The following is a 26,373-nucleotide window of genomic DNA, read 5'->3' as shown; positions in this document are numbered from 1 at the left end:
GATGTGTGAAAATTTATTGCCTAATTCAAGTAGACAATTAGCACAGAATCTTATAAACACTGTGCTAGAACTTTGTCCTGGTTCACAGACACATAGCAGCCCTCACCTTACGGACACCTTGATGAACTTGAGGCATGTCTGACCTCAAAGATCAGGTTAGAGCGTACACAGTCATTTTGACTACTTAACAGGTGGAAAAGAAATGGTCCAGAAAGCCGACCTGAACCAAATCATCTAAACCACCCCCGTGCATTTAGATTCAATGTTTTATCAGGGTTGGCTGACTTGTCCATTTGGCTATCTCAGAGTAGGCATTCCAGGGTCTTATTACTGTGTGCAGGCAGAAATTAAGATACAGATTCTGAGCACAAAACAGGAGAATTATTTTTCTCTAATGGCTTTTTCTGATGAGATAAAAACTTGCCAAATGGAAGCCTCGACTGCATCTGAACAAGGACGTGTGGCTTTTTATCCCCAACCAGGAGGATCTGCAAAAATGAATTAATGAAGTGAATATAGGCACCCATCACTAAGATGAAAAGAATTCTCTAATGCAGCCATCGTATTTTCAAAGACATACAGTACCTCTCCATAAGTGACCGTGTTATTATAGACTCTCATTTCAGGATAGACGTTCTCCAAGTACCACTTAAAGCTCCGGCACTGCAGTCTCTGCCGTAGAGCTATTCTTTCAGAAACATCTCCAAAATCAACTCCAGGGTTCTACAAAATAGAAAAAGAGTAGAGAAAATTCATCACATTGACTTTACATTTGTGTTGTTTTTGTGTTTTTTTTTTTAAACTGAAACCAAATTGGAGTTCATTTTGTACACCAAGCTGTATGTAAGTAGCAGCTCATCAAACAGCTGCTGCTGAGAGCAGACAATAAATATTAATGCAAGTCAGTAGAAAAATAAGGATAACAAACAAGCAAAAGAAAATCCCAAACATAAATCAAAATATATAAATAAAAAACAAAACACAATGTGAATGCTGTTAACATACACAACTCTAAATGTCTGCAATCAAACCTGAACTCCTTTGCCTTCAGATTCATAAGGAATTTAGCTGTAATTCTGATCTATGATCCAGAGGCTTCATCATGGTTTAGACTATTAACAGCCTTGGGTATTCACGAATGTAAATGAGAACAGACCTGTTAAAACTTCAAAGTGGAGCTGCTCAAAAAGCAATTAAACCCCATTAAACATTTGCATAGACCAGCATTTGGTTTTTACTGGAACTGGAGCTCATTCACAGACTTAAGCCATAAAACGCATTTAAACTCAGTGCCTTCTTTGTAATTCTATTCCAGAATTTAAATCACACTTGACTAAAAAATTCCACAAAAACATATCAAAAAGGAATCAATACAACCAAACTCAGCCATTTCAAAAAGACCAGGTCAGTTACTGTCTGTAGATATAAACCAGTATAAATCATCACATTTCAACATCAAGACACTGAGTTCCCTCATCTAAAAATTTTTACTGATGCTGAAAGAATTAAATGGACTGAAACTGGTGGCTTTTGCATGGATCTATCTTAAGTGCCTTGTACAGAAATCTTTCTGGAGGAAATATTTGGTTTCCAAATGGTGTCTGATGCAGGGTTACAAGACAGCAGCAAGTCTTAGCTCAGGGTTTATTAGAATCCCCAACAGATGCCTTGTTTTCAGGAGAGAATACAAGTGTAATACTGAACAGGTTTTTCCATTTGCCACATAAAGAGTTTGCTGTGCTCACTGCTGCTTGCTGATGCATACTTTGTCATGAGCTCTCTATGCAGCATCCATTCAAATGAATGTTAATTTATGTTCCACTTCAGGCTAAATGGAAGGAGAGCAATTCTCCGAGGCACTCAGTACAATAAATCATTCAATACAAGATTTATTTATCATAAAAATTGTCAAGGAATAAATCATAAACAGGGCATACCAAATATTTGGCAAAGTACAATAACACTACGTTGACCTGCTGGTGAAGGTTATAGGGGGCTGTGGGGATAAGTCTGCTGGTGTGTGCAGCAATCAGCCACTAATCAGGTACACATTGTGAACAGACCCTCAATAACTTAGAAAAGATGGTATGTGTTGTGAAAGGGTTAATCTGGATGGGTTTTGGTAATACAGAACACATGTATTTTACTTGTCTCTTTTTTATTCTATAATGAAGAAATATATCACCTTGCTTGCTAGGCTATTTCTACAGATCAAAAGAGCAGCAAATTGAGCAGCTCTGAAAATGCTGTGCCTTGTTCCACACGAGCTGCAGTCATTAAGTTAGGGTTACTGCATGATGGTACAGGAATGAGGTGCCTACACAGTTTAATATGCAGACACATCCTTTTTAACCCAGCTGTAAGGTTTCTAGTTCTCTCACAGAAAGTTTTTCTTATGCCATTGACCAGTAAAGTCCTTAGGTTAACAAGACTGAGCACTACAGCAAAGTAACTCTGTGGACACTGACATGCCAGCTTCCTCTCCCTGAAAGCTAATGGGGTTGTTTTTATGATGTACATTTGATCAATCCATTTATTTTATGGAAAGTATCTCTTAATGTTCAGTACTTCCGCTGATTTTATGCCGTTGTATATAGATGTGCCTATTTTTTAAAGAAACACTGTTGTATGTCTCAGTGCAGAAAACTGCATCAATAAGTAATCTCAGAGAGATTAAAGGAAATCATGGCTTGGTATAAACGCTTATTTAAATGTCTTTCAGATTCTCAGAATTCGTTTGCAGAAAGCATCAAGGAAATAAATTTACAAAGATTATTTGCCTTTCCCTTGCTAGAAACTTCCCACTTGTTCAAATGGATGCAGGCAGGGCCAACTTGCCCATAAAAGCTTAGGTGAGGCTGCTTTGTCTTTGGATTTTCAAAAACATGACAGAAATTAATTAAAGTGGCTTTTGATGTTGTCTGGTTATCAGAGCACAAGTAGAAATCTAGGACAAAACTAAATCTGGTGAAATCTTTGCCAGGCCTCCAAGGACTCTGATGGACTTTAGGTCATAACTGTAAATATTCACAGGGAAACAGCTGAACTGGCATATTTTTTTTGGCTCAGATAGAAGCATTTTCTGTTTCTACTTACTTCAACCCAATCATCTTTGGCCAAATCCTTCATGTAAGGGTTAATAAAATGATCCTTACTTACCAAAATGTGTGTGCTTCCCCTCAGCTGCTCTCCCTATGCCCCTTCACATGAATAATTTGGATGCAAATATCACTAAAACATACAACAGCAGTCAGTTTCCACCTGACTGTGCTATACATGTATCTCTGCTCTTGAAGAATTATGCTCTGTGGAGATGTAGCATGAGATATATTTCCAGAATCAAGTAATAAATTGAACCTACAGTTTATCTAATATTTATATTACACGGATTCCTGGGGGTCCCCACATGCCATTAACAATTCACATGCACAGGAAGAAGCAGAACGTGTCCACATTGCAATTCTCACCCTGTAGAAAATAAAGCTAGTTAATGTGGGATTCTTTTATTGCACACGTTGTTTTTTATCCTGGTGAGGTCCGTGGAGTCTCATGATGAATCATGGTATTTATTTATGGACTTTTCTCTAGTCCTCACTACTGTAGCATATGAACACCTCAAAGTTTAATGACATCCTAAATTAAGGACTTTCTCTGAGGAAGTGCATAAACCTGAAACATCATGCTCCAGTTAAATTGTAAGTCTGTGTCACCACTCTGGAGCCCACAACACAACTTACACTGAGGAAGCAATATAGGAAGCAAGTTTATGGCAGAATTCTCTGCTCCGAGCATTTACTAGCACAGAAGAACTCTTCCTCCAACTCTTTGCCCACTGCACACAGTTGTAGTAATGCCTTCACCTCAAATTGCTAAGTAGGTGTGACTATTCAGGCTTCTGCCTCTGTTCAGGACTAGTGTGGCCCATACTTACTGCCATGGGGATGTTCCATGCCATGTAAACATGGGACTTGAAGTCATCCATCCAGACCTCTGCGGCCCGTAGGGCATTGCGCTTTGCATAGTAATCAATGTCGTTGTTGTAGGGTTTCTTTGTGCGTTCAATGTGTGCCACACGAGAGCAGGGAAGCACCTCCATACTTCCTCCACATTGCCAGACCTGGGAAAGTTTGAGGAAAAACAAACAAACTATTATTATTATTATTATTATTTGCTTTTTAAGTTGATGCAACTGCTCCAATTAGGAACACATACAGTGTTCCCTCATTTGAGATGGGTGCTATTGAGTAACTTAGAGCAACTGCTCTGAGGGTGAAACCCCTCTTACCCTCATTGACTAAAGATGAATGCTGCTGCCTGTGTTGGATACGCAGGTTTAGGTGCCATAAATATCCAAGCTCCCCATAATGTCACTGTTCTTGGAAGTATTAGGAAGATGACAAATTACAAGGTGGTAACCTGTGTCATGTAGACTAATTTAACCTGGTCCTTGTTAGTGAAAATACCTCTGAGCTGAAGAAGATGGATAAAAGGGGCTGAGCATGGACTATGCCAAACTGTCTGGACTCCACTGTACTCATACAGTACCATTTTCCCCTGTTGATTATTTACAGCCCAGACTTCATGGTGGGAAACAAAGGGGAGCTGCCTCTTAATCAGTGAGGCTGGAGTCATGCAATGAATACCTTCAGGTTCCAGCACTCTCAGGTCTGTGCCTGGTACTACAGTCCAACTGAAATAAATAAAATATATTAAAACTTTAAAAATAATCTATTGCTTTCCAAGGCTTCCCTTTACTGCATGTAAGAACTCATTTCCAGACCAGATGCACTCCAGAACAATTCTAGGGCTGTTCTTCCCCCAACCTGCCTTCTCATGGACTGAGATAAATTGCTTGGGAAGCGGAGATAAAATCGTCTCCTCTGGTTTGTATGTTTTTAATACATTGTTAGATAATACTTATCCTCTGCTTTCTGAGCAGTCCTACAGTAAATCACTGGCCACAGGAGTTTGCACTTGATAAATGAAAAACGCCAGAAAACACACTGCTCATAAATTTGGACTGGCATATGCTGAGGGTTCCCAGTGCAAAGGGGAAGTGCTATGGGAAAGAACGGAATTAATTGATTCTCACGATGAGAAGGGCAGATGAGCAGTACGCTTCAGCATACGGCTATTCGCCCACCTCATCCCGGCACACAGCTTTTTTAATACACAGCTCGTTTTTCTTTCTCTTGATATGGTTAATGACCTTGTAATTTTTATTTTTATATTTTGGTACCAAGGGCAAACACATTATCTGAATCACAGATTCACTGCCTTCAAATGGCTGTGCTCAAGCAAACCTGAAAAGGAAAGGGCACTAAACTGCAACATTAAAAGAAAATACATCAGCTCATCTGCAAATTCAACACAAATAGTTATTTACCAGCGATAAATTCTCCCCAGAAGAAAACCACAGGGAACTGAGACACCTGGCTTTGAAGAAAGCAGGGCAGAAAATAAAAGGAAAAGAAATAGAGAAAGAAGAGAGGCCAGCAGCAGCCTCAGGCCAGCTAACGCTCCTGCTGTCAGCCCGGAGCTCAGCAGTCAGCACAGATCTGTGCCGTGCAGCGACCACCCCATCTGCGGTCGTCTGAATTGCTTTGCATTTACATTCCGTCAGCTCTTTCCCTCCCCTCTCAGCCCCAATTTGCTCTTTAAGGTGACAAACTGTGTTATAGAGAGGAAAGGAATGAAACAGCCTCTGACAAAGGAGACAGCGAGGAAATATCCAAGGAAATTTTGCTTCCCATGAAGATGCCAATTCACCTTGGATGACTTGTTCTGGGAATGTGCAACTTTTAACACAAGTGGAAGATGCTTCTCTGGGTAAGGATGACATTCCTAATCCCTGCACAGCATAGGGGATGGGGAGGCAAGTAAATCCCTGGGCAGCAGCAGGCCATGCACCATCAGGCCACCATCTATCCATGTACTGGGTAAGGTGGATACAGGCAGCAAAGTTGCCCTGCTGCAACTGATAAGCAGCAAGAACACAGAAGCAAACAGTGCAGCTGGCACAGCCCAGGGACTTGGCTTTGCCTCCGTGAGCATCACACTGTGCAGTGTTTTAAGACATGATCAAGTAATTCCAAGAGACACTCAATTTATTTGCTAATTGTAGTTAATTTCTAATTTCGGCATTGGTCTTTAGGCTGCTATAAACAAAATTGATAGCAATATAAATGTTACCATAGCTGTGTTACCTTAGCATTTTTACTGCTAATTATCTCAATCAACTTTTCTATAAACAGACGTATTAAGTATTAAGAAGAACAAGTACTCACATCAGGGATAAATTACACGTGGAATGATAATGTTTGTGGTTTGTGCTACAATGATTTACTCATGCTAATTATTAGCTATTCCTATACACCTGAGAGATGGCTGTCCTACAATGTAACTATTATATTATACTGATATAGAATATTTTTACTGTATGTAATATATTTATATTGTATAATATAAAGCAGTCAGTTAGACACAGTATCCTATGTCATAGAAGAACCAAGATGAGACATAGAGAGTCTTGTTTGCTATGGTCTAAAGCTGTGCATTACCAAAGTTCTCTGAAGGCAGCTAAGGTACATGACTGTAAGAGGTTGTAAATCCTTGTGCTGCCATTGCTGAATTGCTGCCAGACAAGAAGAAACCTGTTTGCACAGACTGTTACCATACAACTCACAGTTGAGATGAAGCAGCTATGTGTTTTATCCAAGAGCCAGATGCACCTTCAGCAGCCCTTTGATGAAAGAAAAAATCACTTGTTGTCATCTTCCAGAGGTAAGAAAGCAGTGAGACTCCGTTTTGCAACCTGCACATAGCAGTAAGGTCCCCTTGGTTCTGCTGTGCTCATCAGAGCATGTTACCTGGCCTTTCTACATTGGTTTCTGCCAGAGGCTGCGCTTCAGAGGTGGATGTTCAGCACATCCTTGAGCTAGAAGTGGACTCTGATGTATAATAGAAAAGTGCTGAACTCCACCAGAGCAGCACTCTGTAGGAATAACCTCTCAGATTTCAGACTTCCTTTTCCGCACAAAGCCAACAGATGAGATGGAAACAGGTTTTAAAGCAGCTTAGATATCCATATCCGTGTTTTATAATATCCCAGCGTGGGAATTCTTACAAGACAGTGATCTCAGGTTTTCTTCCATTTTCAATGCAAAGCCTGTCAAAGATGGACGTCCTCCAGACCTCATCCCCACCCCCACAGCTGGACTGGGAAAGATTTTCCTATCATGAAAGAATTTTCAAAGCTTTCAGAAATCTTACTGACCTAAACTGTCAAGAATTACGTAAATGTTGTTCCCTGGTAGGAAAGCAGGCACTTCATCAGCCCTAACCCTCCTCTGCTCCCCCCCAGATCCTAAAATGTTCTGCTAAATTGAGCCAGTGATGATTCTGAGATGTTCTGTGCTGTGTTAAAAGCCTGTTTAGTATGAACATATTTCAAACTGAAAAGTCAGTTTAAACCGAATCCCCCACATCTTCATTGCAAATAATAGCAAAACCCAACATTTTGACAACAGTAAGAGATGTTCTTGCTCTGAATTAGAAATTTCATCAAAATTCAGCCTTCTCCACAGGAGCATTTTTGTTTTAATTTATCAGCAGGAAATGCCCTGAAAATCTGTCCATTACATTTGAAGAAGGCCAGTGGGCCCTCAGCGCATAAATGGCCTGGAGATAAAGATGCCTTAAACCACTGCTATAGATAATGAGATCTGACAGTGTTTACATCGCAGTTCCTCAAGGTGAAAGAAGTCTGAGCACTTTCTGGTAACAGCTGCAGCACCTGAAGGGCAGAGGATGCACAGTGTGGGCAGTACAGTCCTAACAGGTACAGCTTCTTAAACACCACCATGTAACATAAAATCCATCTGTATGCAGTTATGAAAAAATGTCTTCCCTGTTGAATTCAAACAAAGAAACCTTTCAATGTTAAAAACAAGCATAGGAAGATGATGTTGTTTTGTTGGCCTCTCTCTGGTCAGCCATGCACCAACGAGGTCTAAATCAGAAAGCATCCTTCAAATTAAATGTGAGCAGTGCCAACGTGCAGGAGCCCTCCAGTTATCCTCCAGTCCTTAATGGATGTGTCAACTCTTCTAATGCACACTCCAGTAACAAAAAATTAGCATGAATATAGCACCCTTATGGTTCTTGCATCCCTGTTATTGACAATTTACATAGCTTGCTGAAAATTGATATTTCAGAGTAATTTATAGCCTGACATTTTCTTTTTTCTAATGGGGTTTTATGGCTTTTCTTTCCTCTATGTATTCTCAGTGCTGACTAGAGTGTCACATTTAATCAGAAGTGCTAGATAAAGTGCTCTTTGTCTGCTTTTCAGTCCATATTGGAAGCTATCTGAAACTAGGAAGCTGTCATAATCAAACAGCTCATATGGAAAAATTAATCACATGGCCTCATGTTGTTCATAGACAGCATTTTTGCTATCAGCTTTAAAAATATCTATAATTATGGCTTTAAGCAAGTCCCAACTCTCGGATCTCAGAATAGTCTGTGCTATTTAATGGGGTGCTTACAAAGCAAGAAGCCTTTCCATGCTGGGATAGAACAGCTTACATCAGAAAGACTTTTGGCTGCCAAAACAAAACTGAAAAAGGCAGAAATCCCATCTCAAGATTCACAGATGATATGTTTCGTTAAAGATTACAGGGTAAATGTCTGACCGATGTTTGTAAACTGAAGGACCCAAATGGGCCCTCCCTCACTTGACTGATCACAACACTATCACAGCCTCTGACTTCATGATTTCCACTCCTCCTAACAGCAGTTTATAGATAATCTGCTAGCCGTGGATATATAGGCAGTGAGACAAAATCTCATGCATAAAAGCTATTTCTGTACCCAGAATAGTCTTATCACATAGACCTGTAAATACCCAGTCCCTGCTGCTCCTTCTTCCTTGTGGAGCTGGGAACACGCAGCAGCATTTGCAGAATGCAGATTTTGGAGGACTGAATTCCATGCAGGGCACTCATGTTTTTTCCCAGCTCACGCAGTTTCCACTGCATAAACTTGGAGCACAGTTATGGAGGATAAAGTGGATGCAGTCATATGTGTTTGGCATCAGCATTATCTAATTACTGCTATTATTATTTTGGTTGCCCCAGTCTGAATACCTACTATGAGGATTCATGGCAGGCTCTGCCATGATCTTGCAAGGAGATGTTCAACTGATGAACAGGTTAAAAATCTCTCTGGTGGCTCTTCGAGGAGCAAGTTTAGAGTGTGTCCTTGGAAAATTCTTAGAGGTGACACAGGCCCTCACGCCAGCTAAGATCCCAGGTGTGACAGCACTGAGAAGTTAAAACCCTCCCACTAACCCTCTTATAGAAAAGAAACAGATGAGTATGAAGAAATTGAAACATGTTCCAGAGAAACTCACACTCAGCAACTGCTATCTTGCTGCAAAGATAAATTTTGTGTGTAGAGAATGAAGTCCGATAATTTAACATGCTGGCTGCAATGGGAGTGAGAAGATAGGATTTAAAATGATATTGAAATGTCCCACTATACTTTAAGCTCTAATCCCATCTCCATAAATCCACATTTTGCAGTTTTGCAAAGGATATTGCACCTTTGACACAGGCCTGTCTGGGGAAGAAGCTGATGCTTTTCAGTGCAGAATTCCCTCCTGTAAAATGCTGCAGACTCTCAGCATCGCCTTGTTGATGGTGGATGGAAATGGCAAAAAGACTTCAGAGAAATGAGAGCGGGCTGGAGGTGGGTGGACAGAGCATGTGCCATGCTGCATAGGCCATGCCATGGATACAGGCTTCAAATGAGCATAAACTGGGATGTCAAAGACTGAAATAACATCTCAAATGCAGAAGATGATTTGTTACCGCCATGTAGAGAGCAAAATGTTGTGAGATGGCAACTTAACAGCTTCCTGCTGCAAATCAGGCAGCCTCACAAGCCTGGGCTATGGGAAACACTGGCATGCTGTGTGGCCAACTGTAGGTATGGCTGTTTTTGTGCCACCAAGCTTGCTGACATAATCGCTTACGGATGATGTTAAGGTCTGACAGGAGCAGAAGCACTGAGTGATGGGGATAGAGAAAGGACAGTCTATCCAAGGGCAAGTTGTTAATTTTCAAAGACCTCTTTTCCTTAGCAAATGGATGGACGCTGGCATCTCAGAGTGCTCCAGGAGATGTTAACAGTCCCTATCACATAACTAACAGGCACGGGAGATTGCTTTGAGATACACCCTTAAGCTGCACAGACTCGTGATAACTGCTCTGCTTTCTCTGCTCTGAAAGAGGCTGCAGATGTCTGCTGGTGTAATACCAGATAATGTCATTTTCTGCAGCCCCAAACATTTTTGCTTGCACAAATCAAATGCAGTTGGGTATCTCCAGTTTAGTTGGGTAATTGTCTCAGCCAGATGCTCCTCATAATATATTCCTTCAGAATACACTTGATGAAAATAATTTTCAGCATTTTTACAAATTTTCTCAACTTTTTTTCCCCCCAAAATCAATAGAACCACTGCCAGTCATTTCTGCAAAGCTGTCAGAGCAGACACCATTTGCACAGTAACTGTTAAAATCCAACAAATTGGCCTCAGAAAAACACAGACCACGTGGGATTCATGAAACAGCATTAAAGACCAGCCAGTCATCTTTGTTCCTCACATCTCATTCATGTGATTGCTTCAGGTTGCTCCTTCTCATTTATTCTAAAAGACCACAGAGGAAAGTCTCCCTCCAAATTAAAGTCTCAGCAAAGGATAAAGGCATGTTAAGCTTACACCAGAAAATCTGCAACTGAGCTCCTGTGGCATTTAAATTCTTAAGGAAATACCTGTTCTGCCACACTCTGAGCTTTACCAGCCTGCAGCCTAAACACCGAACAACACTGACTGAAAAGCCTCAGAAGCTGTTCAAAGAAGAACCAGTGTACAGCACTGCCTGAAGTCCAACACAAGGCTTAAGACAAGATCAGCTGAGTGTGACATAGATTCCAAGTTTAAACTCAGAGATTAAAAAAAACCCCAAAACTATATCCCAAGTCTGGAGTCAATCATATCAGGGCACATGGCAGCTGAACTCAGAACCAGGGAATGGAGGTCATGACTGGAGAACACCTGATCCGACCCCCCGGTTCAAGCAGGGTTATCTACAGGAGGCTGCCCAGACCACATCCAGATGGTTCTGAGTATCTCCAAGGATGGAGACTCCATGGCCTCTCTGGGCAATCTCTCATCATTCTGATTTCAATTAACTTTCTTCAGAACGGCAAATGGAGTGGTTTCCACATTATTTAGGATGCCTAGGCTAGTACATCTGGGACATAAACTGCTTTTAACCTTGCAGTAAGGGCAGACAGCAAGCAGATTACTCAAAGGTGCCTTTTCTGACAAACACATTAGCCAAAAACTAGGCAGAACCTCTACTAACATCTCACTTCAATCATTACCTAAGCTAACTGAGGATGAAAGCAAAAGGCACAAGTTCAACTTCTGATTTATTTTTAAATGAAAGGCAGTTCTCAGTGTTCTTGTGTAATATCATTAGTTCCCATTTTCATCCTTTTGCTAAAGGAATAATACTTACTGCACACTAAACCTCCAGTAAAAAGCCTGAGAAATGATAAAATGCTTCCTGGCACTTCAGCTGAGACCACAGGGAGGAAGAAAAGACAAAGTGGAATTTATTGATGCTTCCATTAGAATAAAGTCATTCTTGAATAAAGAAAATATTTAAACAGACTGCCTAATGAAGTGATCACAAAGGGTCCTTTCAAATGAGCCAAAGTGGAGTCGTCCTCATTTGTTTCCTCTTTCCACAACAGCCCCTTAAACGATCTTTGCATATTGTCTGCACTAAATCCTGCAGGGTTGCTATTTTATTTTAAAGAAAAAAGCTTTTAGGCTGCAAGGGATTCATTCAGCAAGAGCTATTATGCTTATTGTGACTGCTGCAGAGCCAAGGGATTTACTATGTGCTCATTAGATCTTACTTTGTTCCAAAACAATTTTTTACAATGCAAATTTTAGCATGCCGATCTACTCAGAATAATACTTTCAAACAAAGGCTATTACAAGCAAAAGCTTTCTCTAATGCAGAGACACTACAAACTCAGATTAATTACTAACATTTTAGACCACGAGTTCATCCAGGTTGTCAGTCTGCATACAGCTTTGAACACAGTTATGAGAAGCCATAGAGATTCAGAGTCCCTAATAGGCACAAAGAAATGCCGTGGTCAGTCACAGGGCTCAGAGGCCACATTATGAAGCCATCACAGATGAGGCACACTTGCCAGCTGGCCTCTCACTGGCTGACATAAAGGATGGTTGATTTGTTCAAATGCTGGCACCTGAAGTGAGGAAGCCTCGCCAGCAGAGGTGCTCATTCACCAGGACATATGATTGAAGCTACCTGAGATGAGAGGTGTGGGTTCTCCATCAGCTCTGCTATGCAACCATGTCCAGAGAAGTACCAATGTAAAAAGAGGAAGGAAAGCGTGACAAACATCACCTGGAAAAATGGCAGAATGGAGCAGAAGTGATGCAGTGAGTTCTGAGACTGGATTTTCAGTGCTCGGGGAGCCACGCCAGTTTCTGTCTCTTGGGAACAGTCTTTAAATTCAAGTTTGTCAGATGTGACCCGCAGAGTTATTGATGGTTCAGGGTGCACTCTTGTTTTTCAAAGCATTAATTCTATCTTGTTCCTCCTCTATGACCTTCCCAAGGGAGCAGTTGTAGGAACACAGAACAATGAATATTATCATCTAGGAGATATACCTGATAGTCATTCTTAATAGTTCTATAAATCTCACTAAGTCTTAGCACTTCAAGTGCACAGCAGAGATAATACAGCCGTAAGGAATAGCACGAACCCATCTCTCATAAGTACAGAAAACAGCCAGCCCGGTGACACTACATTAAAGCATTCTCTCCTTTACTCTGATTAGCGAAACTCGAGCTGGAGATAGAATTCTTTTTACCGAAAACTGATCTCTGTGAGGATAATAAAAAAAGAGGTGAGCAATGCAAAAATAATAATAAGGAAAAAGAGCAGCAGAAGTAGACTAATCATTATAGACATTCCAGCCATCCTTTCACTTCTTCCCATCCTAAATCAACTCAGCAAGCTGAACATGTAACATATATTAAAAAAACAAATACACAAATCATCACCTGCATATAATGAACAAGATCCTCTGCTGGGAATAGGCACCTGCTCACTAAACCAACACATGATTACTGAATTCAGATGATGTCATCTTTCATACAGTAAATGCCAAAATCTTATTAGACATAAAATGCAGATGTGAGCATGACCTTCGCTGGGAATGCTTATTTACTTCGGCTGACAAACCCATGATTAAGACTCTCTTCCCATGAAAAACCTAAAGCTCCCAAAGCTATAAGAAGGCTCAAGAGGGGAGCTGCCCTAAAAAAACTGGAATAGGATCACTTGTAAAGAGAAAGTCAGGGCTCATCAAAGTCAAACACTGAAAGACCTCTCTGAAGTTTGAAAGCGGTGCCTCTGGGTTACATTCCCTCTCAGCCAGACCCTCCAATGCTTGGCAGCTGCCAAAAACAAAAATGCCAAAAAGCACCTGACAGTTCCAACATGTTTTGAATCCATCGTTCTGACTAAAGGACAGTGCAAAACTGCAACGATTTTGGGATACATTGGAGGAAAGGCACAGAGAAGAGGAATGTTAGCGGAAGCACCATTATGTCCTACTCATTCATTCAGCTTATATGCTTTATTGCTGCTATTAATGAACAGATAATAACATCAATCACGGGCTGCAAAGTGACTGACAAACCGAGCTATTTCATCTGAGCAGAATACTTTGCACATCGCCTAAGGAGCTGGTAAAGGGACGAGATGTGGGTAAAAGGAAAAAGAAAAAGGTTGTTTGTGAATCTGACAGACAATTCCCTGAAGAATATCCGAATTCTGGGACTACAAAGGACCTTTCTAGATTCCATGGTTCTCCAAGAAAACCTGAAGTGAGGTGCATCTTCAGACACAGCCTTGTATTGGCTCATCTCATTTCAGTTCCTCAAGACTAGTTATTCCCAGTCCCAGAGATTCAGACTAAGGGTCGTTCAGTTGACAAATATTTTGTTTGGAGGATTTCTTGTTTTTGGATTTTTTTTAATATTTTCTGTTTTCTTGCATAATGAAACCAACAGAACTCCACTGATCATGACATGTAAAGGTGTGTTTTTATTACCTTAAACTAAGCAGGATGCATTCCATCTAGCATGAGAATGCAAAGATACACATTTGGCAGTATTTTTCCCAAGAGCTAAAAATGTCATCGCAATCAAGCACTGTAAATATTGGCTTCAGCTTTTGGGAAGATAGTGTCCTATATTATTAAAGTTTTGAGCGGATAAGAGATGTTCTTTGTTTGCAAGAGATTTCTAAGAATTGAATATATAGAGATAGATATGGTTTCAATAAAGTGCTGGGCAACTCAAAACATGGGAACAAATCATTTCAGATGAATGAAGCAAAATATTTTATTTCAACATCAGAAAATATCTATTTTTGAGAACATAATTTTAAAAGAATCAATGCATTCTCCTTTCTCAATGGATAACCTTAGATATGAAATATCCTAGGCCAAATGCATGTTCTCTTTTCTTTACTGCCCATCTACAGACTCAAAGAACAGGACCTGATTACTAAGAAAACACCAATGTTTATCTTTTGGCTATAAAGCTTCCACAATTGAGTCACAACTCTTCCCTCCTAGGCTGGGAACTTACATACCAACCTTCTGATCTGAGCAGATTTCTAAAACACCTTCAGTGAGAGACAGAAAATAAATGATGCAGAAGAAAGCCCTGTGCTTTGGGCTGAGTCCACATTCTCCAGACTGGACTCATTACTTCTTGCTTAGCCAAAGAGAAAGGTAATCTACAGCTAAAGGAATTTCACCTCAACTCATCTCCTTGTTGTTTTTCATCCTGGTATCAGACTGCCTCACACTGGGCCATGTGGTGACATCTATCACACTGGGCATCAGCAGGAGCTCCATCCTGATCCTTGGAAACAACTGTAAGGCACAGCTCAGCAGAGGTTAGAAACGTTTTGTATCATCATTTCTTGCTTTTATGCAGTTCTTTTCTCCTGACACCTGAAAGTGATTTGCACACACCCACTGTGAGCAGTGAGAAAAGCATCCCAATTGAGCACACTAGGAAATGAAAAGGGATGTTTTTTTGAGCCACCTCCTCATGACTCTGTATTTACCAAAATCCAGCACCTCTGACTTTCTTGGTAGGGAAAGGATTAGAGGAATTTGGACATCTTGCAGTTAATGATCTATAGCAGTTTAAGTTCTCAGACAGCTGATAAAGTCTTACTCTAAAACATACACTTAACTACAACAAAATAAAAACAACTCCTCTGTAATTCCATCAATTTGTATTTCTGGAGAATGGTAGCAGCCATTACATAGAACTCTGCTTCATCAAATCTTGAATTTCCAAGAACAGAAAGGGACAGTGCAACAGGTTTAAGTAATTCTTTCATGGCACAGATGATGGATTTTACCCAGCTGGGTCACAAAGTGCTCTTTACTTACCGAGCTCTGGGTTTTATGCAACTATTTATTTGTGGAGCATTGGTTGGAAAGTATTTGGGCTGCCAAAGAAATAAGGAAGACCCTTTCCTACTATTCTTTGTCAAGATAAAAACAGTTTGCTGTTAAAAAAACCCCTTTCTGGTAAAATGAGATAGATGATGAAAAATAATTACAGGGGCTGAATTGCTTTGCCTATCATCTACAAGAAAATTCAGAAAAAAATATATAGCTCTACATCATGTTTATGAAAGCTCTGCTCTGGACTTTCAGTTCATTTAATTTTGCCCTGGAGCATCTTTGCTGTGAGCAACATGGAATACAATCCACTTGTCTGTCCTAATGCCTCTGAATAATCTCTTTCCATCTTCTCTCAGAGCCCGGCTGTCACAGGCTGGTAATACCTTCACAGAGATGAAATAAGACAAAAGCAATAAACACAGCTGAGGCCCTCAGGGATTTCTTTGCTTTCTCTAGCTACGGTGTCCAGTGTATCAAAACCCTGCCTTCTTGCCCTGTGTGTCAATGTTTACATGCTCTGCTGCTCCTGCTGTGTGCGTTATCAGAGGAATTCCAGTCTTCTCATCTGTTTTGTCAGCTGATGGCAACAACTATTTCGTTTATCCCATTCCTCCTGTCACCGCCACCTTCTGCCAACCAACAGTGGTCACAGCCTCTTCTCTGCAACTGAACTATGCTGAGCAATTCCATTGCTATCCAAAGGACACTGTGCTCAGAACAAGGAGTGATGAGAGTACTCTGCACCATTAGAGAGGAAAAGGCTTTGAGGCTGTGTGTGCCACATCCCTGAGACAAAGCTGTGGGTTACACGGTTTGCTCTGGCTGGGCAGGAGACCCTGATGCAGTCAAGCTGTTGCTCTTCCTCACTAGTAGGGGCTCTCCAGTGTTAACAGAAGCTAAAAACACCATTTAACTCTGAGTCAAACTAGTAAGCGTGCTTCTGAAAACACCCATGAGAAGACCTACTGAAGAACCTGTTATCTTTCCTATTTATGCACCTTTCATAACAGAACTGTACATCACACTTATCTCATTAGCAGCCATCACCTCGGGCAGTACAGTACAGAGTGGGTGGGTTTTCCTTCTTCTGATTACCTAGGAAGTCTTGCTGCCTCTAATATTCCTTCAGTCTCATGAATTGCCACTGCAATCTTTATAGCTACAGAAGCTTGGAATATAATGCTCTACACCAATACAACAACCAATATAACAATTTAATACCTAGTAAACTTAATGAAGAAAGTGGCACATTCCTAAGCAGCTCCTCTTGGTAATGAAGCCAACTTCATGAAAAACTCTGCTTTTCATCATACCAGCGAGGCTGGAAAATGCACAGAAAATGTCTCACCTTTGGATTTCATTTTAACTGGAAATACAGTAACCCATCCCCAAGGTGAAATCAGCGTTCTTAATAAAAACTTAACTTCAGTTTGGAGAACTGTGTCCTCCTTTCACTGCTGTGAGCAGTCTGTAGCAGCCCTAATCAAGCAGTCATTATATACTTTAACTAGAAGAGTAAGGAAGAAAAATGATTTATGTGAATAAAAAGAAAATGAGTCACAATAGAAGCAATGACTTCGTAGGGTTATTTCTCACACCTGAAAGCCTGGTAACACACAAGTACCCCATCCACAAGTGAATTATACAAATCTTTTGTGCAAGTACAATTTTACATTATGCACTTAGTCTGATGCACCGTAACAATTTGTTTCTTTTCACGAAACAGGAAGGAATGTTTCCAATAGAACTTCATAAGTCGGAGCAGGTGAAAGAATTCCTTGCCTGTGAAAATGCCCATGCTTCAATTGTCAGTGCCTCTCACACATAAAGCCAACTGAGTGCTTAACACTCCCCTTTGGATGCTTTGTAGGAAGCACGCCCTAAATCCATCATTGGCATACGGTCTGCATCCCTATCGCCTTTCCTTTTTCCTCTGATACCTTTCATACAACAAAAGACTTAATTGTACTTTCAGCTTCGCTGCTGTAAATTTACAATAAAGTAATTGACTTGAGTGAAGTTAGTCTGAAACTATCTGAGCCTAAAGGCAGAGTGATGGATCTCTGTAATCATCTCCTACTTAATCAAAACACAATTCAACCTAGCTGTGATTACATGATTTCAAATGAGGAGGAAGCCTTCATCTTTTGTTTTGATAAATTCTGAGTCCTTTACGTACTCAGAGATGGTGTTCAATCAGCTAAGGGCATCCTGAGTGCGACCCAGGGACAAAAATAAATAGATAACCACAGCAACAGCACTTAATGAATGTGATAATTTTATGAGCAACTCTGGCTGGAGTGTTGAGCTTGGCAAAAGTAGGCTAAGCTGGCAAAAAGATGTGCTCAGCAACAGAAGTGAAATAACCCGTCTTGTTGCACTTCTCTGATATGGCACAACTTGTACAAGCTACTGCACAAGAAACAGTTTTTAAAAGAATTTACAATCATTTTGTATTCAGAATAAATTCCCTTGCTGAAATGACATTAAACTGCCGACAAAATATACAAAGGAAAGCTGGTTTCATATATTCATGACTTAGACTGTGTCAAAAGCATTGCAAACATTAATATCAAACCATGACTACTTTTAATAGAAACTATGAAAGAAGTCAAAATAAAATATGTTTTCTAAAGCAAGAAGCTGAAAAAACATGTCTCAGAATGATAAGGAGACTGTAGAAATTTCAGGTACTGATTTCATGGATATTAACTATGCATTATATACATATGTAAGAAGGTGGCATAACACTGTGGGTAGGGCATTTTTATGAGAAAGAGATCTTGCTTGAATCCTTTGTTCTACCAAAACCTGAGAAGGATTTGAGTATGTGAATAAGTTACCCCCTCCTGCCTCCATATGTACTTATACATAAAGAGCAAATAATAAAACTGTCATCTCTTAAAAACAGGAGGCTCTGAAGAGGAAAACAATGTGGAGAAGCAAAATACTTTGCTTTTTTGGTCATTAAAGTGGCACAGATTTTTTATAATACCAACTGCCAGCTTCCAAGTAAGAAGGCAGAACACGGCGCTAACCCAGACTAAGGGAAGCCCTCCAGATAGCACAGATTACTGGGGTACCTCAGTTTGAAGGCTGCCAATGTGGGGCACCTTATAAGAAACATAATGAATGCATTTCTTCTCAGCCCCCTGCAGTTATTCCCCAGATTGGAATAGCAAGAAGGTGATGGCCAAGGGGGTGCCCCATTTTTACTGCTGCACAGTTCACCATGCTACAGAATCACAAAATCATTAAGGTTGGAAAATAACTCTAAGCTCATCTAATCCAATGTCGGCCCAACCCTCCCATGCCCACTGTCCACATCCCTCAGTGCAACATCCCCACATATCATGAACCCCTCCATGGGATGATGACTTCACTGCCTCTCTGGGCAGCCCATGCCAATGCATTACCACCATTTCAGAGAAGAATTTCTTCCTAATATGTGGCATGTTATATTGTAATCACTATCTTTTGTCAGATGGATCAACACAGGCATAGGGGCATATGCCAATAAATGTGTGTAATTCTCATAGTTCAGCCTTGACTGAAGTGCCATTGTATGAAATGGTTACGACTCCTAGCAATTTGAACAGAACACATCTTAGGACAAACCAGCATTTTACGCCAGCAATGGATGACATCCACACAAAGAATTAAGTATATTGTGTCTCTCTAAGTGGCTGACCTTCAAGGACTGTAATTTAAACTGTTTATACAATACAGCTTTTATGGCCTTCACCATTTTCAGCCATCTGCAGCCCCAGAACAGGCCTTGTTTGCAAAGGGGGAGAATCAGCTCCCTTCTTGTGTAATGAGGTACTGCAGCCCTGCTTTCTCAATGTTTCTCTACATCAAAATGATAAAGGAGTGCAGTTCTGGGAGAGAATGTAGGAAGAAAGGAAGAGATTCACTGGAGTTTGGAGGAGAAGGCATTCAGTTACTGTCTTCTCCTGCCTCTTTGCAACACTTGAGAGAATCATTTTGTTCCCCAGCTGTTTGGTGGTCCCCTGGGTGCCACTTTCTTCTATGTTATGACATACTGGCCCAGCTGCTTGTATGAGAAAATAGAACTACAAGCACAGAATCACTGGACATGCTTGGCTGTCCCACACTGAGAGGATCAGTAGCACCGGAACACTTGCAGGTAACGCCTCCAGTTCAAAAGAACCAAATCTATTTTCATCAGTTGCAATAGAGAAGCTGAATCTATAAACATAAAGCATCTGCTTCCTGAAAGTGAGAGAGGAGAAAAGAATGAGAGAAATGTCATGGCTTTAAAATGATAAAAGTCCTTGTAAGAATAATATATTGTATTTGCTGAAAAGCCATGTAGCATCGTTTGTCAGTTATGAAATTTTAAAGTGAGGATCAAAAGGCACCGAGGATGGAGTACGTGCACAACACCGCTCTGTTTCTCTTTGTTGAAGATCAGTGTGACAATCACACTGCTGACAAACGCCTGCCATTGACAGGTGGTGGCAAATAGCCCTGCTGCATGGAACTGGGAGTTGCAGGGATGACAACGCTGCACATTAGATCCTGTGTTGCTGTTTGGCTCTGTGAACAAAGCCAGCCTGCTTGAACCCACAGCCACAGATACAGCCACTTCTTACCCTGTGCCATCTCCTCTGCAGCAGCTCAGTGAGCAGTGGGACCTCGTGGTCCTTCCCTGCTCTCAGCATGTCCTGGTGCTGTGGTTGTGCCTCTCTGGGGCAGCTCCCTGCATTTCTCCTTGAGCTGAACCACAAGATCCGAGGGAAATTTGCTGAACTTGTAGTGAAAATACTACAGCGTATCTTTCAGTGTTGTTTCTAAACATAATCTTCAGTTTAAAACACTGAGACATCCTGCCTAGTAGTGTCCGGATGGGGCTCGTGCATCTCCAGGGCAGCATTTCATGGTGACACCAGCACAGCATCGCATGAGGGCATCACTGCTGTAGAAAAACATCATAGGAAAAGCAGTGCCTGCATCAATGTGTGTGCTGAGCTCACAGACAAATGGAGGAAATAAATGAAACAAAGTGAGGACCTTCCCTATAAACTCAACACTTACCTAAGAGACAACAGTGGAGCCGATATTCCTATTTGACCCTACTTTCCATTCTGAAGGAGGGATTTGTTATTTCTTCCTCCCTCCCACTTAAGGTCTCTTTTCTTACTGTTATCCCTTCCTAGCTGCTGTATCCTTCATTTTCAATGGAGAACCATGTTGATTTGAACACCTCCCTGCTGCTTTCTCACCCGCTGTTTCCTTTGCTGTGTCTTTGTGCAGAACATCGCCACAACATCTGTCAAATGTGTCACTTGCTGCTTCTTTTCAGGCAGTCATTCCACGAGCTAAGACAGGATGCTTCACAGCATGCCTGCATTCACCTCCATGCAGCAAAGCCTTATGCACATGCTTCATTTTAACCAGGCACTCCGTTCCTGTTGATATCAAGGGGACTGAAGTGCTTCACAGCTAGGAGAGAGTTTAGGGCTGTGCTGAACTGGGGTCTAAACATTTATCTAATTCCAGGCAACCGTATACCATTGAAATTATATCTAAACACTAAATTCAGTTTCAACTTCAATTCAACTTCCACAACGTTTCTGTTTGAGGGGAGGTGTCACAGTGCTGGCCTCCAGATCACTGCATTTTGAACAAACCTCACCAAAAGCAGCAACAGAAACACCAACTCAAACATGAGATGTGTTACTTAACTGCAAACTTCACACAGGGAGGATGTGGCAGAACTGTGGTCAAATTCCTAGTTAAACTTCCAAGCAGAAACTCGGTGGGATTTGAACTTCCAGATCACTGAGCATCATCCAGGAAATCTCACTGCATTTACTGATTTCTTGTTACATCAGGCACACGTCTGGTATCATAAAGAACAAATGTGTGTGGCTGCATTTGTGCTTGGGAGGTAGGAGAGAAAGGGAGAGACATTAAATTGCAGGTCAGGATGGCATCTAACACATTAAAAAATTACTTCGTTTCCACTCCAGTTGATTTTGGGGGGCTCAGAATTAATCCGGATAGTTCTAAGTTATCAGAAGACCTGGCCTTTACTTTTCTTCTGAGTTATCTCTACCAGTTGCCTGTCAAAATACACCTTGGGCATTCAACTGGGCAAGCAGCCGAGATTCCCTTTTTTTCAAGCATTATTTTTTATTTAAAGCTTCTTTTGGGAAGGTTTAGTAGTATTTATCTATGACAAGCAAGTGGGCAGGGCTTACAAGAGAAGCTTTGTTCAGCAGGATTTGGTGTCATGCAGGCATGCTGCCCTGTTTGAGTACCTCTCTTTTGTGTGAAGGATTTGTTATTTGTTTGTTGTTGTCAAGATGCCTCTGGGTATTAAGCCCCCACTTCTTACAAAGCGATTATTTTTCTGTTATTTTTCATGCTGTTCCCCTTCAGCAGTTTCATTCGCTGCAATACTCGAGGATGTTCCAAAAGGCAGAAAGATAATGCAGAGACATGGAAAAAAAAATTAGTGTAGTAGCTCCTGAAGTAATTTTCACTTGAATTGGCTGCTCGGTCCCTAAACATCGGCTCCTCATTCCTTGTTTTCTCAATTCCTGCTCAGTAGTTACTGTAAGTTTTCTAACTGTCACGGTATTCGTTGTGCCTGCACAGTCCCATAGTTGTTTGAACCTAGCTCTAAATTCAAGCTGTTCTGATTCTCTGGTATATGAATACAGAAATAGCTAGTCTGGCACCTTTCAGCTTTCTTCAGGATTACAGTTCTAAAGGGCCCATGCCTAGAAAAGCATCAACAGCTTTTGATTTGCTAAGGTGTTTGACTCAAAGCCTATTTAAGGAAATTGTAGAATAAATAAATTTAAAAAAAAAAAAAAAGAGAGATTCTGCAGCAAATCTAATGATGAATGTGCTGATAACTCAGTTCTTAGCATTGTATCACCACTGTAAATCAGAGGTCATTTATCAAAGGACTGAATGTTATTTTCTTGGTCCACCTTCAGACAAGGGTTTGCAGATCTAACAGCAAGGATAATATTTACAGTCCAGAACTTCAAGCAGATTCTCATCCTACATGGAAGCTTGCCTTCAAAAGTTAGGCTACCATTTCTATAAGATTAAGATTGATTTAACTGTCAAAGTGATATCAAAGTGAATGTACACAATTAAATAAACATATTAGACAACTGTGAAAGCTATAGCTTGAGTGTACAGCAGCGTTCCATTGAAGATCTTGGTTTAGCAACCTGGAGCCACTTTGCACATACTTGCTAGCTTCACACTTTGAATTGATTCACTCTGTCAAATCAGCAAGACATTAGTTTAACATCCTCTTCTGAAGAGATGTGTCAAATCTTGAAAACACTTTGAAATCTGTCACAGACATGTAACTGAGGGGAGTGATTTAGTCTTCGCTGTTGATGCAAGTAAACAGTTTACTGTTACCTTTTTGAAATGCTGAAGTGAAACACCGAACAGCAAAATGCATTTATGCTGGTTGGAAAAGCAGTCTAAAACCAGAGTTGGTAAACATACTTAGACAAATGACAAGGAAAACAGCTTCACTGGGGACACTTGAAACAAGTGTATATAAAGCACTGCCAGCCTCCAGCATCCCACCCTGGATTTGTTAAAAACAAAATGAGTCCACCAAGCAAAAGCCAACCACAACCAACCAGCCAAACACACACAGTTCTAATCACTGATGACCACATGTCCTGAACAGCTCATGCACCTGACCACACCAGCCCAGAATCACTGCCCACAACACCTGCTGTAAGAACTCTTTATAATGTATTAATGAAAAATACACTTGTAAACTAACACACGATTATGTTTCTGATGAAGATCTTGATACAAGTTGCAGATCTATTTAGTACACTCATCACACACATAGCTATGTTCTCCCATCTGCACATGACAAAGTCATGCAAGACTCACAGTTGACAGCTCTGCTCACGCATTTGAAATATTCAATTACTTTTTCTGCCTATATGAAAAATGACAGTGCAGACCTCATTATACACACTGAGGGAATGACATCATGGGTATCCCACATGAAAAGGCGCAGTGGATTGAGCCCAGGGTTTATATTACAAACACCTTGCCCTGAACAGCCTGTTAGAAAGCACTAATAGCCTCACCAGCCCTCTGTAAATTGGCTGAAATACAGTAACAAAGGCTGCCACTGTGTGGTCAGTTATTTCAGTATTCAGGTAAGCCCAGGATGTTTTTATTTACTCCCTTGCTTCAATCGGAAAACTGAAAACCAAATTGCTTCACCTTGTTCCACCAAGGCTTTGTATGCAAGAACCAACCAAGGTTTTACATATATGCTAACAGCAAATAAATACAAAATTCTTTGTGCCGAGTGATATTCTCAAATACATTTCCAACCTGGAAGCCATGCGCAATATAAGCCAGAACATTTATGTGTCCTTACATTTCTCATTAAACAACTATTCCAGACCTTTTGCTACAACCTGGTAGCATGTAATTTAGCCATAAAGAGCAAGCCTTTGTGCAGATTCATTCTGTATGGGTGGTACTAATGGCCTCAGCCCTTCAGAAGATCTACCTGCAACTTAAGTGAAAATCGCACCAGCTCCAATACTTCACGGTTGATATGAACCATTTGCTTCTAGGGCACAGTTTGATATCAAACACGTTTAAAACATTAGAAATGAAGCAGAAATTTACAGTGCAAAAGGAATGCTATGAATTAAATAAGAAAAAAAAAAAATCCCCAAAACCACCACAAAAACTCTCTGGCAGCTCCAAATAGAAGGTCCTTCTGCTGGAGAGATTGGAAGCCAACTGGGAACCAAGAGGGCAGAACTGAGTCTCAGACAACATCTTCACTTCTGGCCTTCATGGAAGCCAGCTCTCACAGTATGAAGCACAGTGTTCTGCTGGCAGAGAGGACAGCTAAAATGTACCCCTCAGTTTCTTTATGGCATTTCTCTTCTGGTCCAAGCCCCCAAGGCCAAGAGACAGTGCAGTAAACAAATGTTAATGTGGTTCATTCTTTCCACTTAATTAATAGTTCTTCTCAGAAACCATTTAGTAAGTTATCTGGATGATAAATAGTGCTTTGAAAGGGTTTTGCAGTTACAAATAACACCATTCTGTCTTCCCGTTCCACAGCTGGTTTTATTAATAGAATCTTTTCATAGATGAGGGCTGATCTGCAAGAACATTTGCTAAAATAACATCCCAAAAAATATTGCATATAGGCTGTTCTGAATCCCTAACCCCTCAGAAGTACAGCTCAGTGCTGGGAAACCATGAGGATGCTGGCTGGAACTGAAGGGCACGGGCTGCTTTTAGGAATGACAGCCTGACATCCTCATGTGAGAAGCTGCTGTTTTCCAACTTTCCATAAAACATAGGAGTTTCTAATGAGGAAAAATATACCTACCCTATCTCCTATTGAACTTTATCAAGCCTAATGCGCTCTACTGATTCATTTTCACTTAATTGGCTCTAAGATGTTGCCTCATTATTAGTTGAGCTCCAGGCATTCATCCCATTTTGGAAAGGTAAATTGGCCCTAAACCCAGAGAATTACTCCTTTAATTAGGTTGGATTGATCAGAAAGGCTACAAAGATCACCTGCATTAACTACAAATCAGTACATGTACCCTGCCTAGAGACAGGGAGTGACAAATGACCACGAAGGCCTCGTCCTGGAGCACCCATCAGAGTGAGACCAGGTACGAGCCGCACCAGCAGGGCCACCCTTCACACAGGCCATAGACTGCAACGATGTTCAGTCGACATTCCTTATTGCGATCAACCGAACCTTCTCAAAGTAGAAGATGCCAGGAAGGAAAGGTGTTATATAGATTTCCAATACCAACCAAAGAGCCTGAAGCTTCCTGTCTCTTCACCCATTCCAAATTCCATTGGAGGATTAAAAAAATTCTTAGAATAGAGATACCCCTGTTTGCAAAAACTCATAAAGCAATCTTGGTTATATGCAAAACATCTGCACTCTGAATTCTTTTAAGGCTATAAATCTGTACTATGCTCCTCTGCACAGCAGTATTTATCTTTGTTGTTTAGTGCACCTCTGCACTGGAGATTTCATTAGGAAAAAGACACAGTCATGCAGAGTAGCTACAAATTAGTGTTCTGCCTGAAGAATTGCTATTGATTTTCTATGGTGCTCCTGAATTTGCATGTTTGCCAGTTATTTTAACCATAATACTATAATGCATGACAAAGAGCATCCTCAGAAAGAGAGTTTCAGCCCAAAAAACCTTCAGAGAATGCCAGAGAGAAGAAAACACCCAAATCAATGACTGGATGGCTTAGGTTTCACCTAGCACATGAGATGGGGGGGAAAAAAAAAACAGGTAGATTTCAAAGCCTCTTGTCTTTATCCCTCACACAACAGCAGTAGGGACACCCTGTCTTTTGCCACTCATCTATAAAATCCTAAAACTGAGTTGGTTGTAACTAGTCAGCAAGCAATTATTGCAGAAGAGTCCATTGATCACATATCGTGATTAGCCAGATAATCTGCTTCATACTTCCATTAAAGAGTGCAATGGGCATGATTAATTGCTGCAGGGGGTAAAATTACAGCACAGCTAGTGGAGAACTTGCTTTCTAATACTATGAATCCCATTACCGTTAATGGAAATTTAACAGTCAAATCCCCCATGGATCACTTAGAAAAAAATTACCCCTTAAGGTTAAAGGGGATTTCATTAACAGTATTCTAGGATGCTCTGATTTTAAAGTACTGTAAACCTCCAGTGTCACGTAGAAATATGC

The 26,373-nt window shown here is 40.8% G+C and overlaps 1 protein-coding gene across 3 annotated transcripts in view; it reads right to left on the bottom strand.

Moving 5' to 3' along the window:
- The window catches only part of GALNT9 (polypeptide N-acetylgalactosaminyltransferase 9), a 297,062-nt gene that overhangs the window by 14,148 nt on the left and 256,541 nt on the right, over positions 1-26,373 (bottom strand). For all 3 annotated transcript variants that reach the window (XM_015877661.2, XM_015877660.2, XM_032447875.1), the window contains 2 exons: positions 3,932-4,117; positions 586-723 (listed from right to left, as the gene is read on the bottom strand). In XM_015877661.2, coding sequence (XP_015733147.1) covers positions 586-723; positions 3,932-4,117 — 324 coding nt within the window. The remainder of the gene's footprint in view (positions 1-585; positions 724-3,931; positions 4,118-26,373) is intronic.

The sequence above is a fragment of the Coturnix japonica genome, chromosome 15, assembly GCF_001577835.2.
Source record: "Coturnix japonica isolate 7356 chromosome 15, Coturnix japonica 2.1, whole genome shotgun sequence".
NCBI lineage: Eukaryota > Metazoa > Chordata > Aves > Galliformes > Phasianidae > Coturnix > Coturnix japonica.
Note: the sequence above shows the minus strand (reverse complement) of the source record. Positions and strands in the feature narration are given on the sequence as shown.